Genomic DNA, 20,501 nt, shown 5'->3' with positions numbered 1-20,501 from the left:
GGTCAAAATGGTCAGTGTAAGAAGACCTCAGAACTGGTGATGCATATACTGTTGTTACCAACCAAATCACTGGTCGTTAAAAGGTAGTATAGTATACTAGAACTGACGCTGATCTCTCTGACCGCTTTATCATTTGACACGGCGAGCAGTTCCCTTTTCCGGTAACTCCTCTAGCAGAGGCAACTCGCAAGTAGCTATTTACGGCTCCTAACTAATTTATCTGCCAATTTATTAAACTAACTACTCCGTTCCATAATTTTTGTCTCAAATTTGTTCAAAAATGGATGTATCTATTCTTAAAAAATGTCTAGATACATGTAATATTTCGACGAGAATTATGGAATGGAGGAAGTAGCATTCTAAGCACAAGACTAATCAACACAGTATGCCTCGGACTTTTATTCCCCTCTTGCGTGACCGCGTCCAGAGCCACAAACAGTCCGTCTTAAGGGGTGTTTGGCTTGCATAATCTTAATTATGTTATTCTCTTATCTTGTATTCCTCTCGATCTAAATACTGTTTGACACATCACCTGGAGTTTAGGTGGCTTGGACGGTTGGTTGAGGAAACTCCAAGGAAGTTTCGTAGCAGTTCAAACACAAGAATTTGAAAATACAAGTCCATAGTTATATATAATATCACTGTTGATCCAAGGTCTCTTGTGAGGCTAGCCAGAAACTAAGCTATGCAAATGGAAGTTGATGCCTACACGGATACCTCACAAAATTGACTATAGACCGATGAAAACTTCAAACGTTGCAACAGATTGGGAAGTTTTGCTCCTTTGCTTAGCTTCTTTCTTCTCACTGTTCTGCCACAGGGAAACAACAAGTACTGGCAGTCATCATCTGGAGTGCATTTCTGTAGTTTCCTTGTCGACACATTTCTATTTGCAAAACTTTGCTACTCAGTAGAGTTAAGGATATGGCCGTGGCACTAGAAAGCCAGCTATGAACATCGTCCATAGTTTCCTTCTTGGGAATGTTTAGAGTTTGTCAGATCAGGTAAGAGTCAGGTTCACCGTTTGCTAGCACGTCGGCTCACACCGAATTGATAGTCATCGTCGGTGTCATCCATCTCATCATCCATATCATCGAGAATCGACTGGTTCATCTTCTTCCTGGATACCCTCCTGTGCTTTTTGAGTTGAAGGCGAGGCTCTGCTTGCTTCACACCCATGCTACCTGTTTTATACCTGAAGCAAGATGGGTATGTTTGCGTTGTTAGCACTGAAAAATTTAGGACCCCAAGGTGTAAGAGGATTGACTATGGATACACAGGACACTGTTCTAAAAAGTATGGCAATATGTTAATATAACTGTATAGGACAGACTAGTAAAAGTATACACTAGAGTAGAACAAATTGTTATCATGTTCAAGGTAGTTTGTATTGAAAGAAAGGGCTTTATTGAAAAGAAGGATTCTGAAACCATGAGAATAAGGAAAACATAGGATTAGAAAATTTCCAAAACACAAGAACCTGTAGAAATGGGTTTAAGGATGTTCCACAGAGATTTTGATGGAATTTGAAGAGACAATATGTCCATGAAAGACAGGAATTTTTCCATCAGGTCCAAGCACATGGTTAGAATTCCCCCAGGAGTCCTTTGAATTGAAATACAACCCTTTTTTACTCCAAAGGGCCACAGGCTGCTTTGATTCAAAGGCTTTTCATATGAAGTTTGGAGGATAATAGTCCTTCAGAACTTTGCTTAGGTTTTTTTTATTTGTAGGATTACGTTCCATATGAATGTATCTTATGGCGCCATTTGTAACCAATTTCAAGGAAAAATTTCCGTTGACTCATATCATACCTCTTTTCAAAACCTTACACCTTATTTGGCTCCCATGTACTGAATTGGATTTTAAAATCCTATTCTGGTGAGATTTGAATTTGATTAAAGCTAATTCCGGTAAAAAAAAATGTTTGGTTGTTTACTAGAATCAGAACTTTGGAATTTAAAACAGAAAATTATGTGAGCCTAAGAATCAATTTTATCTCTACTCACAAACAAGAACCAACGCACTAATCCCAGAACCAGTACTCCAATTAATAACACAAACTAGTCATCTAGGGCTTGGCAGAGAACATCCTCAGTGAACCAGAGGCAGCTCAGGACGAGATATGCAAAACGGTAGGGAAACTCGTCACCACATGTGCATGCAAGAAATGCACAAGCATTGTCTTCGTCCCTGGATCTGGAGCACTCTAGTTTGATAGCGACTGATGAAGCATAGACTGCAGCAACAATGTATCACTGGAATGGGGTTCGCTGCAGTGACGCCGCACGCGAGAGGAGACACTGTCCATCATAGGAGGTCAAGCTGAACGGTAGATCATAGAACAGAGGTGGGGCGGCGCTCATCACAAGTTTTGCACATCTATTGTGTTCCAAATAGGATGCCTAGGACGTAGGGAAGATTTCATGCACGATAATGCATTTACCTTGTCAAACTATTGAAAACTGGATATATTTGCTTGATAGGATAGATATGATATTTGTTTAAGATAATTAGACATAGTACAATGGCGACGTATCCAGTGCAAACCTTCATAGGTGCAAACTTTCGTTGCGGGCCATCAGATCTACAACATATGGTCCAGATGAGAGGTGGGAATCAAAGAAAAGACAATGTGGGATAAGTACAGGGGGTTATGTGAAAAACGTGTTTAAGTGAGTGTTTTGATTCCCACCTCTCATCTGGAGATCCGATGGTCTGGGACGAAAGTATGCAAGTTAGCACCGAATGAAGGTTTGTACTGGATACATCCCCTAGTACAATACTTCATCTATTTACTTACTCCCTCCCGGTAGAGACATGTTCTGTCAACATTGTTAATGTTTTTCAGAATTCATCTTGACTTATATGGGGGTTATTAAGGGTTAGGGACTACCAGGACTCCAAGAGCACCCAAAGGGCAGGACAGGAGCACTGGATACATTCTCTGGCTGCTACGCCTAACATGGAACACACATATTTATTTTGAAAATTGGAAATCACAATACTGCAAGAGAAGAAAAGGAATATACATCTACTGATCAGTGTGCATAATGATTATCATAAAGGAAATCTACAGAATACCTGACATCTCCTTCCCTTTTAGTTCCAAATGTTCGTAGCTGGAAGGATTCTCTGATTTTGATCTCATCAAGCAACTGCAGATAGTATGGGTATCTTTCCCAGTCACCTTTGACGACACATCCATGTTCACCAAGGTGAACACAGTCATTAAATGTGCACTTCGAGGGCTCATTTTCTTCGAGCATCTTTCTTATCTGGATGGTAGAAAAAATCAATATCACAAGCACACAAAATGTCAGAATATCAAGAACCCTAATAACAAACTAAGTATAACCTTAACAGAGCACATTTATTCCTGTACAAAATCTGGAATTGAAAATTTTCTCAAGAGGAAGTAATTAAACAGAGCCCCCATAGTAACAGAGCATCGAGTGAACAAACCTCAGGAAAAGTTTCTGCAAGACCCTTTTTGGTCACTTTCATCAGACTAGGCTGATTAAATCCAGGAGTATCAGCAAGAAAACCGCCATCAACTATAGGAAGCAATGAAACATGACGGGTGGTGTGCTTTCCTTTGCCGCTTTTCTTGGACACAGTTCCAACACGCTGTTCACCAAACCATTTACTATTCTGGAAAACAGTGTGCCCAAGAAAGGGATTTCAGTATCCACACCAAGACAATCTCAACACATCTTAGAGCTTACTGGAACAAGGCTGTGAAGCTTTACAACATTAAAAAAAAGGAACAGAACTTGCAAAAACAGGGAGGAGGTAAATGCACCTGAGGTCCTACTATTATTGAGCAGGTGTCAGTTTAGTCCTAAAATTATGAAATTGCACAGCTAGGTCCTATTTTTATTTTAAGTGGCGCCAGGCGAGGTCCTAATCTGGTGCTAGCCCGTTTGACACGCCTACGTGGCAAGTTGACCTGGTACACGTCGGCAGGGGGCCACATTCAAAAGCAGTTTCATTTCAATTTCAATGGAGTTTCGTTCATAAACTTCTCACATTCAAATTCAAAATCAGTTTCATTTCAATTTCAAAGGAGTTTCATTCATAAACTTCTCACATTCCAATTCAAAATCAGTTTCATTTCAATTTCAAAGGAGTTTCATTCATAAATTCTCACATTCAAATTCAAAATCAATTTCATTTCAATTTCAAATGAGTTTCATTCATAAACTTCCCACATTCAAATTCAGAAGCAGTTTCATTTCAATTCCAAAGGAGTTCCATTCATAAACTTTTCACGAACGAAACTCCTTTGGAATTGAAATGAAACTGCTTTTGAATGTGGCCCCCCTGCCAATGTGTACCGGGTCAACTTGCCACGTAGGCAGGTCAAACGGGCCAGAACCAGCTTGGGACCTCGCGTGCCCCACTTAAAATAAAATTAGGACCTAAGTGTGTGATTTCATAGTTTTAGGACTAAATTGACACCTGCTCAATAATAGTAGGACCGCGGGTGCATTTACCTCAAACAGGGAGCTACACGATATCTTGAGGTACGAACAAAATAACTTCATTGTTCACTTAAAGAAACAGAAAACAACGCACTATCTTTTGCAGGTTTGCGCCTCCATTTGTCCAAGCCCAACCGAAATGGTACTCCCTCCCATGTTTATAAGGCCACATGACAAATCTTAGTTTCCCAGAATAATAAGGCTACTTTCCAACTTCTCTCTCTTAAATCGCACCTCACATAATTACAAGTCTATCGGGTTCCAAATATGCATTTATGTGAAAGTGCAACCAATGCATGCCTACGATTAAAAATTTGCATTAATTACAAGTCTCTTGGGTCCCAAACCAAAACGAAAATCACGGACTTCTTTAAAACGCATGCTATTTGTCTTGGTACTGGAGATTGCCAAATGAGGCCTAGGGCATCTCCAATGGTGGTCGATACTAATTTTCTTCTCTTCCCTTTTCAATATGTTTTTCTCTTTTCTTATTCCTTTTTCTTTTTTGATGGACCCACATGTCATCTTCTCTTTTTTCTTGGTACCCATGTAGTGGTGGTTACTTAAACAAGTACTTGTGATATGCGTCCTTCTTGCACATTGGCTAGTACTCTTTCTTGGTACCCATGTAATACCCATTGTTGAAGTTGCCCTTATAAACATGGATGGAGGGAGTACCATATAAATAAATTGGCATGTTAGCTGTAGTCCTGAAGACCATATAGAACACATCCACATTAGTTCAACAAATCTAATTGGCAACATCTCAAGTACACCCAGAGGACCATACCAACTGGGTCGACAGGTGTTCTTTGACTCCTGCCCTACACTGAATATGTTGTCTGATCTGGTGGTGTGTGTTCGTGGTTGTCATGCTCGATTCATTTTGCTCATCTAGGCTTACCAGGGCCGTACCTGAGAATTTGAGCCCCCCGTGCAAAATACAAAGCGAGGCCCTAAATAATCTCTGATGGCCATAGAGCACTTTTTTTTTTGAGAAAACACAGTACAGACGCAAGCACTCACACACACGCACATACACTCACCCCTATGAACGCACGCACGCACACCCTACCCCTATGAGCACCTTCGAGAGACTGGGCCGCCGGCAGATCATCTTGAGATTGACGAAGTCACCACACGCGCCTCGTAGTTGACGAGTACGTCACTCCCACTGAAAGCACAATGCCATGCGAGCACCCATGTCAAGTCTGGGACTTGAACCTGGGTGGGCTGGTTCCGCCACAAGGAACCAACCACCTGAGCTAGGCTCAGTTCGCATAGAGCACTGTTTTTGCCCGTGTCAAATTGACGATCCCAATAGACAAATCGATCGGGCAGAAAACGACGCGTCGCGTGGAATTGATATATCGATGGAAATAAGTAACAGTAGTTAAATATGCGTTGATTCAACCTAATGGGCTATTGTGGATTTATGGACTTAGACTGTTTTGTTTTTTATCCTAGCTAGGCTGACCGGAAATCAGATCACTATTGTGGTTTTCTTTCCTTTTATCTCCCTGCGCCCATGTTGGCCTTCTGTTTACGGTGATTAAGTATGTGATTAGTACTGATTTAAGTAAAATTTGGGGCCCTAATTTTTCGGGGGCCCTGTGCGGTCGCCCAGACTGCCCCTGCTAATATACGGGCCTGGCACTAGCTAGTAAATGATGTGGTTTTGTTTCAACAAAATGGAGCCAGGAGGGCAACACATTTTCTTTTAAAAAAAATCTCAAGCATACAAAATTGAAGGTTGTGACGCGACTTAACTTAGCAACCAGTTGTGCTTTTATATCCCTAAACAAAATACCAACCAACGAGAAGGGGCACTTTCAAGAAAAACTACTCCCTCTGATCCTAAATTCTTGACTCAAATTTGCCCAAATATGGATGTATCTATTCTTAAAAAACGTCTAGATACATGTAATATTTCGACAATAATTTAGGGTCGGAGGGAGTAACAAACAAAAATAACTCTCCGAAAGTATTACAGACGCTCGTTGATGGCTCACAAAATGGTTAATACAAAGCAGGAAAAATATATGAAATTTTCACGCAAGTCCAATTTTTTGCCTGAGAAATCTACATGTAATTTAAACCTCTCTTGCGGTTTTCCAGTTTTCCCTATCTGCATGGTTTGCTCGAATCTGAAGCAGCATGCATAAGCCACCCTGAAATCAGAAGCACTACTCGGCACTTGGTGGTTTCATTTGGCTTGAGGCCTGAAGTGAGCTGTTGGCTGCTTGGTGTGCCAATGGGAAACACATTGCTTCCGTTCCAATTCATGTCTGTCATCAATTCATCATGCAGTCCAGTGCACAACAGATAAAAAACAATTGGTGGCACTGTAGAGTCTAGAATTGGCATCACTACTGTACAGGAGGCGACACTGCATGCTCCCTGATAATCAGTCTCACTGATGATGACAGCAGCACAACCTCTTTCCATCAATTACTATTAGGGTTAACCTCCATTCCTTACTTACTACCAAGCCTGGATAACTAAAAGAAATGAAGACATGAAGAGTCTTCCTTTTGAAAAAAGAAAAGAAAAGGAATGGATGCTGCTCGCTGCAACTCAGCAGCAAGTTCAGAAAATAGGGGTCAGAGCCAAAGACAGGTACGGACTACGGACAAGGGTAAGCTAAAGGACTATGAACAGAATAGCTGGCCGTTGAGCCAACACATGACATGGAGATGGATCAATGGAGGAAGGCAAGCCGTGTAAAAGCCACATGTGCCCTTAGAATACCCAATCGGACTTGGGGCAGGCCATATGGCAGGGGCAAGATGCAAAGTAAAGTAAAAAATACATGTGATTAACTGAAAATATTGTAAAGCATGTGGTTTATATAACTGATGAAGTATACCTAAGTTCAATTTGAAATGATGTAATAACCACCTGCTCAACCAGTTGATGTATTGGATCTTCTTCTGGAATGTTTTGGTTGCATCTCAAAGCATTAATCAGACTGGATTTCCCAACACCGCTTGGACCAACAACAACAGTTGTCTGTGCTTCCAACATTTCTTCAAGAGCAGCTAATCCAGATCGCTGATCAACACTTAGGAAGAGTGGATCATAACCCCAGCTCTTCAACCTATCTCTCCAGTATGATTTGGTCTGCAGATAACCAAGTTTTAAACTATCATCGGAACCACGAAAATACAAACGAGGTAAAATCAAGACAAAATAAAACACATGCATTATAAAAACAATAGTGCACTTGATGAATGATGGCAGTTGAGCAAACTGAACATTCTAATTGATTAAATTCACACTTCACCAAGGAAATCAAAATATTATGTGCTGATGATCTTTTAGAAAACATATATTCAGGCATGAGCCAAACCCTAATTCTATGATAACATGTATTTCAGTGAAAGATGAATGAACTTGAATGTGTGTTTTACCCACTACGACACTAAAGCTAATGGAAATAGTTAGCATTTACATTATCACAGACCACACAGGTGCCCTTTTGTGCATCCAGAGCATGATCCCAAGGATATTTACACTATCTTGACAGTTCCAACACAATTAAATGAGTTGTGTTGTATCTTGTATGGACCAGGGAACTATGCTCACATAATTCTATTGATTTCGTTGACTATTTGCTCGATAGCAGTTGCTTTCTCCTGAGGTGGCCTCTTAAGCTGAAATAGTCTTCGTTGAGATGCAGATCCCTTTGATATAACTCAAACAGAACACCTTTGAAACAAGGGTAATAGGGATTTGCTAATTCTCAGGCGACTGAGAAATTGTTATTTCTCAGTCAACCATATTGGCCATCAGATGAGCTGTGAGATTCGTGTGGATTTTTTCCTCAGCCTGTTCCTGGCCGTGGGCCTGTCCATGTGAAGGCTCCCAGGCCCAACATAGCCACATGGGCTGTACGTGGTGTGTACGTGTATGTACATGTGGGTGGCTGGTTGTGTTCTGGGTGTTTAATTGCATGTTTACATATTTATACTCATATTCTAAAAAAATAAATATTCATACTCATTTGCATCCAAAAAATTGTGGCTGCGTTTTCCCACCTCAAAACAATTTACCTTTATTAATCCTTTTTGTTTTTGTTTGTCTCTTTCTCCTTCTCGTTGGTCCGTCTCCCATATAGGAGTAGTTGTTTTGTCTGTCCACAGGAAGGCGCACATTTTAAGATTAACGATTGCACACCATTTTTGTTATCGTTTTGCTAAATCTAAGTTGCCTGAGAAATAGTAAGGGATAAGTCGATTTAATTGGGTGAGTTGCACATTAAAACTCTTGATGTGCAATCGAGTTTTATCAGGTGAGTTGCACATTACCTGTCTTGATGTGCAACTGATGTTTTGAGAGGTGAGTTACACGTGGCCGTTTTTTATGTGCAATTCAGTTTTTTTTTTGTGAGTTGCATATTATGATCCTTGATGTGCAACTGAGTTTGGTATAAGTTAATTTGAATTTTTAAAGCTAGTTGCATAAAGCCCCTTCTCATGTGAAGGTTTTTTGGTCAGTTGCATATGCCTTGTATTGAAGTGTAAATGAATTTTTTAGTTAGCGACGGTGTGCAATTTAAATTTTTGAGGTGTGAATTGCACATTGAAACTCTTGCACATGGATGAGTTCACTTTGGTTTCATAGTCTTTTTTTCTCTTTGAGTGGAGGCTTCATAGAGTCAGTAATTTTAAAATAAGCTATACCCAAACAACAGCCCAGCCAGCTATACAAACAGAAAGCCCAAAACAAGGCGAGCCCAAATACTTGCCACACACACACAAAAAAAAGCCCATGTACTCAACGTGATCGAGGGAATCGATCGAGTCTGGCCTACACATCGATCGACTGAGAAACAATAGTTTCTCAGTCGCCTGGTCAATAGTCGGTCCCAGGGTAATAACCCTCAGTTCAGGTATGTTTCGCTACCTCTAAATTATTTTCCTATTTCACTGTTGATACAGAAGCTGTTGTGCAGAACATGTTAACCCTGCAAGCAACTCAACCATTTTCCTGCGAAGCAAGAACACCAGAGTAACAGCATGCTTTTTTTTTTCCTTTTCGGAATGAACACCTTTCACATTGGCGGATTGGCCTAGGGATCAAAACTAGAACACAGCGTTGCGCATGCCCCCAACCATGTGTTCTCACAGTTGCAGCACCTTAATGCTCAGCTGAAACTGAATTCATTCTCTTCACTCTTATTAAACCTCTAGTTCTTGTCCCCACTTTATAGAGCACGTCAGAACTCAGAACAAACTACCAAGTCAATGAACACCTAGATGTCCTCATCTACTCCTCCCGTCTGCAACGTAATGCAACGGAATATTGGAATGCAACGCAATACACTACAATGCGATCGATCATGTATAATTCAGAGCACAGTACAGAAATGAGTAACAAATTAGCAATAAAGTCAAATCAATAGCCGGTATGTATACCTGTTCGTCGACGAGCTCGACCTTGTTGAAGACGAGCACGAAGGGTATCCCCGTGGACTCGGCCTCGACGAGGAACCTGGTGAGCGTGGCAGGCTCGGGCTGCGGCTGGTCCAGCGAGAAGAGCACGACGAGGCGGTCGACGTTGGCGACCGGCGGGTCGACCACCTCGCTCCGGCGCTGGAAGACGTCCTCGATCACCCCGCGGCGGTCGGCCCAGTCGACGGCCCCGACGAGCACCCTGTCCCCGACGAGCACGCGGCGGCGGATCTTCTTGAGCAGCGCGCGGACGACGCAGAGCAGGTCGGTCCCTTGGTGGTGCTCGAGCCCGGGGGGCGTGGAGCCGACGATGACGCGCATGAAGTTGGCCTGGGAGGCCGCGACGAGGCCCGTGGCCTGGTCCGGGAGGAGCGCGTCGGCGGGAGGCGGAGGGGGGAGGGAGGCCGCGGCCGCCGCGGGGAGGAGGAGGAGGCGCGGGTGGTGGGAGGCGCGGCGGGGGAGGCGGAGCTGGAGCGGGAGCGGGAGGCGGAGCTGGGGCGGCATGGCCGTGCCCGTGGAGGGGGCTGGGAAGAAGAGCGGCATTTCGATTTCGGTGGAGCGGAAAGCGGATAGCGGGGCTGTAGATGGCGACGAAGCGTCAAAACTAGCCGCCACCGCGTGGCGCTGGCGCAGTGCTGTGGTGTGCGCACGCCGCACGCGCGAGTCTTTCTGCCGGCACGGGCCGGACACAAGGCGAGCCGAGGAGAAAATCCGCCAACACCTTGTGAGACACGGCCGTCAGATCTCACGGGCGTTTCGCGGCCAGTGGGTACATCACTCTTACTGAACAGTAATATCACTGATTAGACCTTGAAATATGTGTCAAAGTAAGAGTGAAGTGAATTAGCTGATCCTTTTCATAAGATTGGTCTTTTGGTTGCGTTGGCTAGCGCATGAATCTCTTCATGGTACCAAGAGGTCTCGAGTTCAAGATCCGATTGTCGTAATTAAATTGAAACGCACTTTTGATCCACGTTTAGTCCTGCGGAAGCCACATTGGATATGGTGGATGGGATAGGGATAGCTCTTGGATGGATAGCATGGATATGGGCAACCAGCTAGGAAGCATATTCTTCTCGGATGCTGGCCAGCGATATCCGGGAACTTTGGTCGGATGGGGCGAGCGCGCGGCTGAAAGGTTTCCCTCTCTTTTTTGCTCTCTTTTCACCTCCTCACCCGATTCATTTCTCTCGTGACCTCCACTCCACTCTCTGGCGGCGGCAGCAGGAGGCGAGCTCACGATCCTCAGGTACTCTCCCTCTCCCTCTCCGTCTCGCTAAGATCGGGCCGACCCTCTCTCTTATATTTGGGCCAACCCTATCCCTCTCTCTCAGATCGGCGTCTCCCTCTCCTCTCTCAAATCCAGCCGCCACCCCACCTCCTTCTCCCTTGCGCCCATCTCCCTCTCAGATCCGCCAGCCCCCATCTCCTCCCTCGCGTTGATCTCACTTTCCCTTCTGGCCGCCCCCATCTCCCTCTCCCTCGCGCCATCTCCCTCCCCCTTCCGGCCTCCACCGTGTCCCTCCTCCCCGCGCCCATCTCCCTCCCCCCGTGCCCATCTCTCTCTCTCTCTCTCTCTCTCTCTCTCTCTCTCTCTCTCTCTCTTCCCTCCCGCCATCTCCCTCTCCCTTCCGGCTGTCTTCTCAGATCCGTCCGCCCCCCATCCCTCTCCCTCTCCCTCTGGCTGCCGATTTCCCTCTCCCTCTGGCTCTCTCTTTCCCTCTGTGTTCATGTCAATTGCTGCGATTTTATTTGTCAATCTCACTCTATGTATCTCCGGTTCATCCATGGCTATCCCTATCCACATTTGCTTGCCCGGGAACCAAACGCACCCTAAGTGGATTGCCTGGCCCTTTCATAAGATCGGTTTTTTGGTTGCGTTGGCTAACGTATGAAGCTATTCAATATGTCAAGAAGACATGAACTTTTGACCTACGCTCGGTTCACGATGACTTCATACTCCATTGTACTGTAACTTTAAGGCGAAAACATCATCAAAACATAGTCAGAAGTGATCTAGTTTTGAAGGTTCCTTCGAAACAAATCGTAAATTAAGTACACCGGTTAAAAGATAAAAAATATAACAATTCTCAAAATCTTGAGATCATCCATCAGCTCTATATCATTCGTACCGCATGATTGTCTTGCATGTCGTGAGAGCGAGGCTGGCCTTCATCGTGCGTTAATGTGCGGCCATCACGTCGTACTACTGTCCATGACGTATACCCTGTTTACCATTTGAACCGCGACAACCCAAAAAATGGGGAAGACCTCACGCCTGCCAATACAGGCATCGTCCTGTGGATGGAGAAGGGCATGTAGAGTGGTGGGGTTACCATTTGGCACGAGACAAAGACATAACTTTATATCTTTGACAAAACTTTTTTGAGTTATCACGTGAATTTCTTATTTTATAGATCACATCTGACTATGTTTTGATGATGTTTTCGCCTTAAAGTTACATCTGACCTACGCTCGGTTCACGGTGACTTCATACTCCACTGTACTGTAACTTCATACTCTGCTGTGATCACCCTTATTAGATTAGTTATCGTGCAATAAGACGTCACATCTTATGCCTGGATTTCGGTGGAGAAAAGAGTGAAAAGAGCGCTGATGTCAATCGTCTTTAGTAAGCATTCTTGGATTAATTATTGTGCAATAGCGATGTCGCATCTTGTGTCTGGAATTCAGTGGAGATAATGAGTGAAAAGAGCGCTGATGTCAATCGTCTTTGGTCAGCCTTCTTGGATTAATTATTATGCAATATTGATATCACATCTTGTGTCTAGAATTCGGTGGAGACAACGAGAATTCGGTGGAGATAACGATCACAAAAAATGCTCATGTCATATGTGATGTGGGGTCGGGTTGGGTCAGGGGTAGGTTGGCAAAAAGAATTCTCCAGACATGTGAGAAAGGAAGAGATGTCAACACCAGAACGAAGTAAGGTGTTGTACATAGATCCCAGTCATTTTGGAACACGCTGAAAGGGTTCGTTGTAAGGAAAACAAAAATTTTCCTACGAGAAGTGCGGAAGAAAACCCAAGATAATATCTACTAGATGTAAGTAACGAGAAGGATTATGAGCATCGTACCCTCGTAGACCACAAAGCGTTACGATCACGGGATCGTTGTTGGCGTAGTGGTACTTTCGATGAGATTGATCTCAGTGCAGAAACAACGGCACCTCCTTGATATCCACACGTTCAGCTTCACGTCGTCTCCTCCTTCTTGATCCAGCAAGCGAGGGGAAGAGGTCGATGAGATTCCGGCAGCACGACGGCGTGGTGTAGCCTATGGTGGAGTTCTCCACGGACAGGGCTTCACTGTGCACGTGAGAGGAGGAGGTCAGGGAGAGGAGCAGGGTTGATCCAGGGGCAGCCCCTCCCCTCCTTATATAGGGGAGAAGGCTGGCGGCAAGGTAGGTAGAGGAGACAATCTACTCTTTCCTTTCTTGCCTCTCAAGAAATAGGTAAGTAATCCCTATAGGAATTACTTGCCTCAATTTCGCCCTTTTCCTTTTCCCTAGATGTGGCCGGCCAGGGAAAGAGGAGTCCCGAGAGGACTCCCTCCCTTTCCCACATGCCTCTCCACATACGTGGTGTTCAACCACGTGCGGTGGAGTTTCTGCCTCCCCTTTCCCCTAGGAGCCCCATTAGGGGATAATTAATTAGATCTCTCTAATTAATTACTACAGAGTCCCAATTAAATTCTCAAGAATAATCCGGAACATTTCAGAACCTTCCGAGAACTTTCGGAACCTTCTAGAATATTTTCGATCAATACCGGAAAATATCCCGAACTTTTCCGAAACAGCTTTCCCATATATAATTCTTTATTTCCGGACCATTCCGAAGCTCCTCGTGATGGCCTGGATCCCATCCTGGACTCCGAATCAATATTCGATATCACCATGTATTTATCTCATCAAACTCTAGCGACATTAAGTGTTAAGTGTGTGACCCTATGGGTTCGAAAACATATGGACATGACCGAGACACCTCTCTGATCAATAACCAATAGCGGGACCTGGATGTCCATAATGGCTCCCACATATTCCACGAAGATCTCATCGGTTGAACCACTATGTCGAGGATTCAATTAATCCGGTATCCAATTCCCTTTGTCTCGCGATATATTATTTGTCCGAGATTTGATCGTCGGTATCATCATACCTAGTTCAATCTCATTACCGGCAAGTTCTCTTTACTCGTACCGCAATATAATATCCCCGTGACTAAACACATTAGTCACATGCTTGCAAGCTCATTAGGATGTTATATTACCGAGAGGGCCCAGAGATATCTCTCTGTCACATGGACTGACAAATCACAGTCTTGATTCATACAACCCAAAAAACACCTTTCGAGATACTTGAAGAACACCTTTATGATCACCCAGTTACGAGATGACGGTTGATATCCACAAAGTATTCTTCCGGTACCAGGGAGTGGCATGATCTCATGGTCTAAGGAAATGATACTTGACACAATAAAAGCATTAGCAATTTAAACTTAAGTGACACGATCAAAAGCTATGCTTAGGTTTGGGTCTGTCAATCACATCATTCTCCTAATGATATGACCTCGTTAATAAATGACAACACATGTCTATGGTTAGAAAACCTTAACCATCTTTTAATCAACGAGCTAATTTAGTAGAGGCGTATTAGGGACACGGTATTTGTTTATTTATCCACACATGTACTTAATTTCCTGTCAATACAATTATAACATGGATAATAAACATTTATCAAGAAAAAAAAATATGATAATAACATATTTATTATTGACTCTAGGACATATTTCCAACACACGCTTCCATTCTACGAACGGCTGGCCGATCCAGGGGTTGCATGCTTGGATGTGCCGATTGTTTTTTCTTCCTTTCACAAAACCAATCATCTGAACTCTGAACTGGGCTGATAAACAAGACGATCATGCATGTCAATTTTTTTTATTCCGGATACCCCTTTTATTATTGCATTACATTTTGGCACGAACGCGTGCAAGAACCAACACAGTAACACGGATTGCATCAATCACACATAAAACAGTAGCAAGAACGGATGAAGCCGTTGCCGCGGCAGTGGCCACCCGGGTGAAACGACATCATGCACGTGGACGAGCAGAAGGCATCGATGCAGAGCGGTATCGTGTATATCCTCGTCTCAGTGCAATTGCCCATTGGTGCTACGAACGGCGATGAGGCCAAAGCCAAACCGCCGCCGCCTCCGGCTGGAGACGGCGCCCCCAAACCACCACCACGTGCGCCGTCAGAGCTGCCCGGCCACTCGTGCCCTTTGCTTGCTGCAGATTGTTCATCTTCAATCCTCCGGCCATGTACTGTCCAAATCATGTGCTAAAACATCAAATCCATCATCCATGGCAAGACAAACACCTAAATTAACAAGTTTGCAAGATGGTGTACTACTGCTACGTAGTACCATTTGCCCTACCTGCCAAGGCGAACGAGACCACAAGAAAAAGAATCAGCACCATTTTTCTTATGGCCGTCATTTTGCGCTGCTTAATTGTAACTGTGAACTGGGACGAACGCTGAAGATATTAGATTTCTTCCGGACGAGCCGTGTATTTATAAATGCTTCCAGGTTGATGGGAGGCGGAGGTGGGGCAGCGTGGCCGTGCCCGTGGAGAGGAAAAGCGGCATTTCGGTGGAGCGGATCAGCGGAAGGTGGATAATGAGCTGCAGATGGTGAAGCGTCAAAACTAACCGCCACGTGAGTAACGACTGCTTTTCCGTCATAAAGTGAGCGTTGCTTTGCTTTAAGCCATGCGACTAGGATAAGACCGTTGGCGTATCCCGGCCCTAGCGAGATTAGATAGTCCGTGCTTGTCCCGCAATCACATAAGATAAGCTAGAGATGTCAGCACCCTCTTGGTATGCCAGACTGTTATAAAGTCGGCTCAAGAATGCCGGCGTACTTGCTACGTCGGCCTTGCTTGTTGCTAATCCGGCCAATATGTGTCGTCATGACCCTACCCGGGGTTATCCCCCCGACACTAGTCCCCGAAGCTGTTGCGGTCCAACAGGAATTGATGTCGGGCCACGACAGTTTCCCAAAACTCGAACCACTCAACGCCTAGGAGGATTCGACTAGGTAAAATGCTGATACGATCCCGAGCTTTCTCAGCTGAGATTTAGCACCGCCGACATTTTTAGTCGGTGCGGTATTTTCAGCTTCGAGCCGAGATTTCCCCTCTTAATCTCGGCCATCAATAGAGAGCCTTTCTCTGCCGACATATGTGCCACATGTCGCACTTATTTTGCGCCTCACTTAAATAACGGGAAGATAAGGTTAGAGACACTGTTGGCGCGTCTTTCGAGGCGAATGTGTCGTCCCATCGGACAGGAAAGCCAGCAGGCCATTAAGAGGGGAACTTCGAATTCCACCCGTTGCCTTATCTCCTCCTGATTCGGCGAGATTTACTACGACACGTTGCGCAGTAACCATGCGTGCGCCGTTTTATGGGGGTAACCGTCCCCATGATTGTAGTGCCAAATACCTGTTGGCCGCAGGGATCGTGGGCGCGTAAGATCCGCGGCCCATGATTGCCCCCCGTTTATAAATAAAGGGGACGGGGTGAAAGCATTTTTACTTTCCCCCGAAACCCTAGCCTCTTTGCTGCTCTCGCGCGTCTGCCATTGCCGCAAGCTCAGAGCTTCTTCGCCGACACGCTTGCTCATTTTCGGTAGCCAAGCTGATCGCCGCATCCTCGCGCATGCCCGCCTGCGCTTCCGTCGCTCCCTCCTTGCTCGCTCGCACCTCGCACCACCGCTTTCTCGTCGGATCAGATCCAGATTCACTTTTGCGCCATGGCGTCTTCTTCCCATGACGCCGCCGCCGTCGACCCGCCAATCAGCAGAACGAGGAGGACTCCGGCTCGGAGCGTGCCGTATGGGAGGGCTCCGATGTGTCTCAAGCGGACATTGACTGGCTCCGCCGCACCCGGTGAATCCCGGAAGAAGTGGAGTGCCGGATTCCCGGCGACGAAGTCGTGCCGACGCCTGGGCCCGGTGAGTTCGTTGTCTTTGTATCTCACTTCGAATGTGGCTTCGGGCTCCCGGTTAGCGATTTCATCCGGCATTTCTTCGATCATTTCGGACTCCAGCCTCATCATCTTACTGATAATGCCATCCTCACACTCTCTGCTTTCATAACCTATTGCGAAAACTATCTCGGCCTCTCGCCTTCTATTGACCTATGGGCCAAGTATTTCATGTTCCGGCCCCAGGTTCTCCCCGACAAGGACAATCCTGGTGCCCCTAAGCCTATGACCCAATGCGGCGCCGCCACCGTCATACCTCGCCGAGGTTCTATCTTTCCTCAGATTCAGGGCCTCGAATCCTGTAAGAAGTGGCTCAAGACATTCTTTTATGTCAAGAACATTTCAGACACCGACAAGATTAATCTGCCGGGATTCATAGTGGGCTCGCCGGAGGAGAAGAAGAATTGGAGGTACGATCCCAAGGACTCTCTTAGGAGATCAACGAAGTACATGCCGGCATCATTGCGTTGAAGGAGAACGGGATGACGGCTGATGATCTGCTGGCCACATTCGTCTTCCGGCGAGTTTGCTCGGTCCAACGCCGGACGCACAAGATGTGCTTCCACAGCGGCCGGCTAGACCCGAACCGAGTCTCGGCCATCATGCTGGACAAGCCCGAGGTTCGGCGCCGAGTCAAGGCGATCGCCAAGACCAATTTGGCCGAGAACTGGAGTTGGGGCATGGTGCCATACAGTCGGAAGAACCGTGCACCCTTGGTAAACTTCTAGTTTACTTGCTTTTTCGATTTGCTTCCGACATAACTATATGCCGGCCTCTAACTGACAATGCCTTATCTTGGCGTAACTTTTATGTTCTTGTGCAGAAATTTACACTCCAACGCAACGAGGACGGGCATGAGCCGGACAAACGCTTCTTTCCTAACCGTCTGGGAGCCGACTTGGAAGACCCGGACTCTGAGGATCACATGCCGATTCCTCATGCCGGCCCTAGGCGTGCCATAGGTAATAATTTCCGACCCCATCTCGTTGATATTTTAGCTCTTATCTTCGAAGTGCTTACGCCTGTTTTTGTCCGGGAATAGCTGACTTGGATGATCCGACTTCTGCCGCGGCCCCTGCTTCTGCTCTGGTGTCGGCAGGTGAGAAGCGCATTGCCGATACAGAGCTTCGGAGGACCATGAAATAGAAGAAAACTGCTGGCCGGCAACCGAAGCCGAAACCAATGGTCGTCGGGTAAGCCTCATGCTATTTCAACTTTGAATGTCGGTATCTCTTCTTGACTGACATGAAAGTGACAACATTCCGTTTCTGTAGGGAGGCTCTGACTGCCACCCAGTCCAAGACCTACATCGCATCCGAAATCCCAGCCACCTCGTCTCCGCGTGCAGAGCCTTCTGCTCAGGCCACGGGAGAAACCGAGACTGCCGCAGACCCGGCGTCCCCCGTTCAGGAGGTCGGCCCCGGCATCGATGCTTCGAGCGTCGCCCAAGACGAGACATCTGCGGCCGGGACTGCTACTTCGTCGGCAGCGCCTGTTGCGCAGCCACAACCATTGGCAGCGGATCCTCCTCGTCAGCCAGCTCCGCAGCCTCAACAGCCTCAGGCAACAGCATCACCGCCGCCACAGCAGCCACCGCAACCGACACAGATAGCGGCCGCCCGGGCGAAGAAGACTAGGAGCTCCGCCATTCCGGCGGGACAGCAGCCTCTGAGTTCATTCGGCCTGCCGTCATTCCGGGGTACTCAAGGAGTTCCTCTGAGGACAACAAGCGGGCATAGCTAGGGGTCCCTTGGCCACTACGCCATGGATTGGAACAGCGCCGACAGTTACGAAGTTAACTCCAGCACGCTCCAAACGGCACAGCAAAATGCTCTGGTGGGACCATCTCCCATGGCAGCGACCCCAGAGTCGGTGGCGGCCCGGATGTTCTAGGCGAGAGTTGCGTTGTTGGAATCTAGCCGAGCTGCCAAGGTACGAAAATCTCTTGAAGTTTTTTATTCTGCCTTTAGCATATATATTCCTAGTCCCCGAGGTTTAGAGCGAGTAAGAAATAATCGGCCTGAAGCTTATCTCGGAAAAAACTTCAAACACTATTCCTCGAGATTCAGGTCGAGTTTAGAATAGTCGGCCTCAAGTTTTAAAATTACTTCAAACACTATTCCCCGAGATTCAGGTCGAGTTTAGAATAGTCGGCCTCAAGCTTTAAAATTACTTCAAACACTATTTCCCGAGATTCAGGTCGAGTTTAGAATAGTCGGCCTGAAGCTTTAAAATTACTTCAAGCACTATTCCCCGAGATTCAGGTCGAGTTTAGAATAATCGGCCTGAAGCTTTAAAATTACTTCAAACACTATTCCCCGAGATCTAGGTCGAGTTTAGAATAGTCGGCCTGAAGCTTTTAATAATTGCTTCAAACACTATTCCCCGAGATTCAGGTTTGATCTGCTATAAGAGATCTGAACCATTATGCAAAAATTGATTATGGATCACTTGCTTGCAGAACTGTATGAATAAACGCAACGCGATCTTCAAAATCCTACTTGCGTCGCACCAGAAATTGGTGGACAAGCACAAGGCTTTGGTGGCCGAGCAGCGAAACAAGAGTGAGTTGCATATGTACTTTCAAAACTAACGTGCGCCAACATAAACAGCCGGGGATGATGCACAAGTGTCGGAGCTGCTGAAGCGCGTCACGGAGGTGCAAGGTATGACTCATTCCGTATTTCGGACTGCATCTATTCTTGTCTTGAATACTTTTAACCCATGTCTTCAAAATAGAGGAGAAGACTCAACTGGTGGAGCAGCATCGAGATGAGGTGGCCTGGCTAAGGGTGCAAATTGAAGCGCAAGGGGAGGCGCATAAGGCCGAGGTAGCCCAACTTACCTCGGCGCTTTCTGCGCAAGCCGACAAGAAGATCCACCTGGAAGGCGAAGTACAAAAATATAAAGATCTTCTCGCCGAAGCCGAGACCCGAGCCACCGTTGCTCAACAGGAGATGACCGAGAGCACACATATGCTAGCCGTGTGCACACGGGATCTCGGCAAGATAGACGGATTGCTAGGCAGTAAGTTGCCATAACCCGAATCTTTTCCTTTGATCATTCGACCGACAATAGCAATATGCCGGGATTCATCATCACTTCTCTTTTTCTGGCAGAAATCTTCCCGCACTATACTAAGGCTGCTCAAGCTGCCATGATCGAAGCTCGCGGGAAGAGGGATTCCTCCAAGGCATAGCCATCAGAATACGATGTGGACAACTATCTTATCAGCATCTGGACCCGTGTCAAGCCATTGAAGACTTTCGGGATCGACATGCTCAATGCTGGCATCTGCGTCTTCGGAGCTCTTTGGCCGGGAGAGGAAGCGCCGAGTGCCATCTCGGACTTGGCCAGGCGTCTTCTGGAGGGGGAGGATCGGCTCAGCGAGTGGCGGGAGGCGGACGCTCATGTCGGCGCCGACGAGGCACTGTACTTCGTACTTTCTTGGTACGTGGCATTAACCTCAACGTGCTGTGCATGCA

The 20,501-nt window shown here is 46.1% G+C and overlaps 2 protein-coding genes across 6 annotated transcripts in view; both read right to left on the bottom strand.

Moving 5' to 3' along the window:
• Positions 1-475: 475 nt before the first annotated feature.
• Positions 476-10,531, bottom strand: LOC100831693 (small ribosomal subunit biogenesis GTPase RsgA 1, mitochondrial). 3 transcript variants are annotated; one of them, XR_002960978.1, is made up of 7 exons: positions 9,908-10,531; positions 7,389-7,610; positions 3,466-3,654; positions 3,085-3,278; positions 2,897-2,960; positions 2,696-2,825; positions 1,735-2,587 (listed from the first exon to the last, which is right to left on the bottom strand). XR_002960978.1 is itself a non-coding variant. In XM_024455822.1 (6 exons), exons 1-6 carry the CDS (start codon positions 10,484-10,486, stop codon positions 2,796-2,798), a joined length of 1,278 nt encoding a protein of 425 aa, XP_024311590.1. In that variant the 5' UTR covers positions 10,487-10,531; the 3' UTR covers positions 1,735-2,795. The 3 variants fall into 3 exon arrangements, 2 of the variants coding, with proteins under 2 accessions (XP_003579599.1, XP_024311590.1); XM_024455822.1 differs by having other exon boundaries at positions 1,735-2,825; XM_003579551.4 differs by lacking the exons at positions 1,735-2,587; positions 2,696-2,825; positions 2,897-2,960 and adding an exon at positions 476-1,195 and having other exon boundaries at positions 9,908-10,523.
• A 4,477-nt stretch (positions 10,532-15,008) lies between these two features.
• The window catches only part of LOC100821885, a 31,849-nt gene continuing 26,356 nt past the window's right edge, over positions 15,009-20,501 (bottom strand). Inside the window, exon 9 of one of the 3 annotated variants that reach the window (XM_024455823.1) lies at positions 15,009-15,291. In XM_024455823.1, coding sequence (XP_024311591.1) covers positions 15,139-15,291 — 153 coding nt within the window. In that variant the 3' untranslated portion in view covers positions 15,009-15,138. The remainder of the gene's footprint in view (positions 15,292-20,501) is intronic. The other 2 variants (XM_014896031.2, XM_024455827.1) reach the window with 2 other exon arrangements.

This window comes from Brachypodium distachyon, chromosome 5, assembly GCF_000005505.3.
Source record: "Brachypodium distachyon strain Bd21 chromosome 5, Brachypodium_distachyon_v3.0, whole genome shotgun sequence".
NCBI classification, from domain to species: domain Eukaryota; kingdom Viridiplantae; phylum Streptophyta; class Magnoliopsida; order Poales; family Poaceae; genus Brachypodium; species Brachypodium distachyon.
Note: the sequence above shows the minus strand (reverse complement) of the source record. Positions and strands in the feature narration are given on the sequence as shown.

What these genes read in the sequence shown, in the direction of transcription:
- LOC100831693 (XM_003579551.4), bottom strand. Translation starts at nt 10,486, where the DNA reads ATGCCGCTCTTCTTCCCAGCCCCCTCCACGGGCACGGCCATGCCGCCC. An exon ending in TCGAGCTCGTCGACGAACAG is followed by an intron (nt 7,611 to 9,907) that starts GTATACATACCG and finishes GGTTATCTGCAG; the next exon opens with ACCAAATCATACTGGAGAGA. An exon ending in TACATCAACTGGTTGAGCAG is followed by an intron (nt 3,655 to 7,388) that starts GTGGTTATTACA and finishes ACTGTTTTCCAG; the next exon opens with AATAGTAAATGGTTTGGTGA.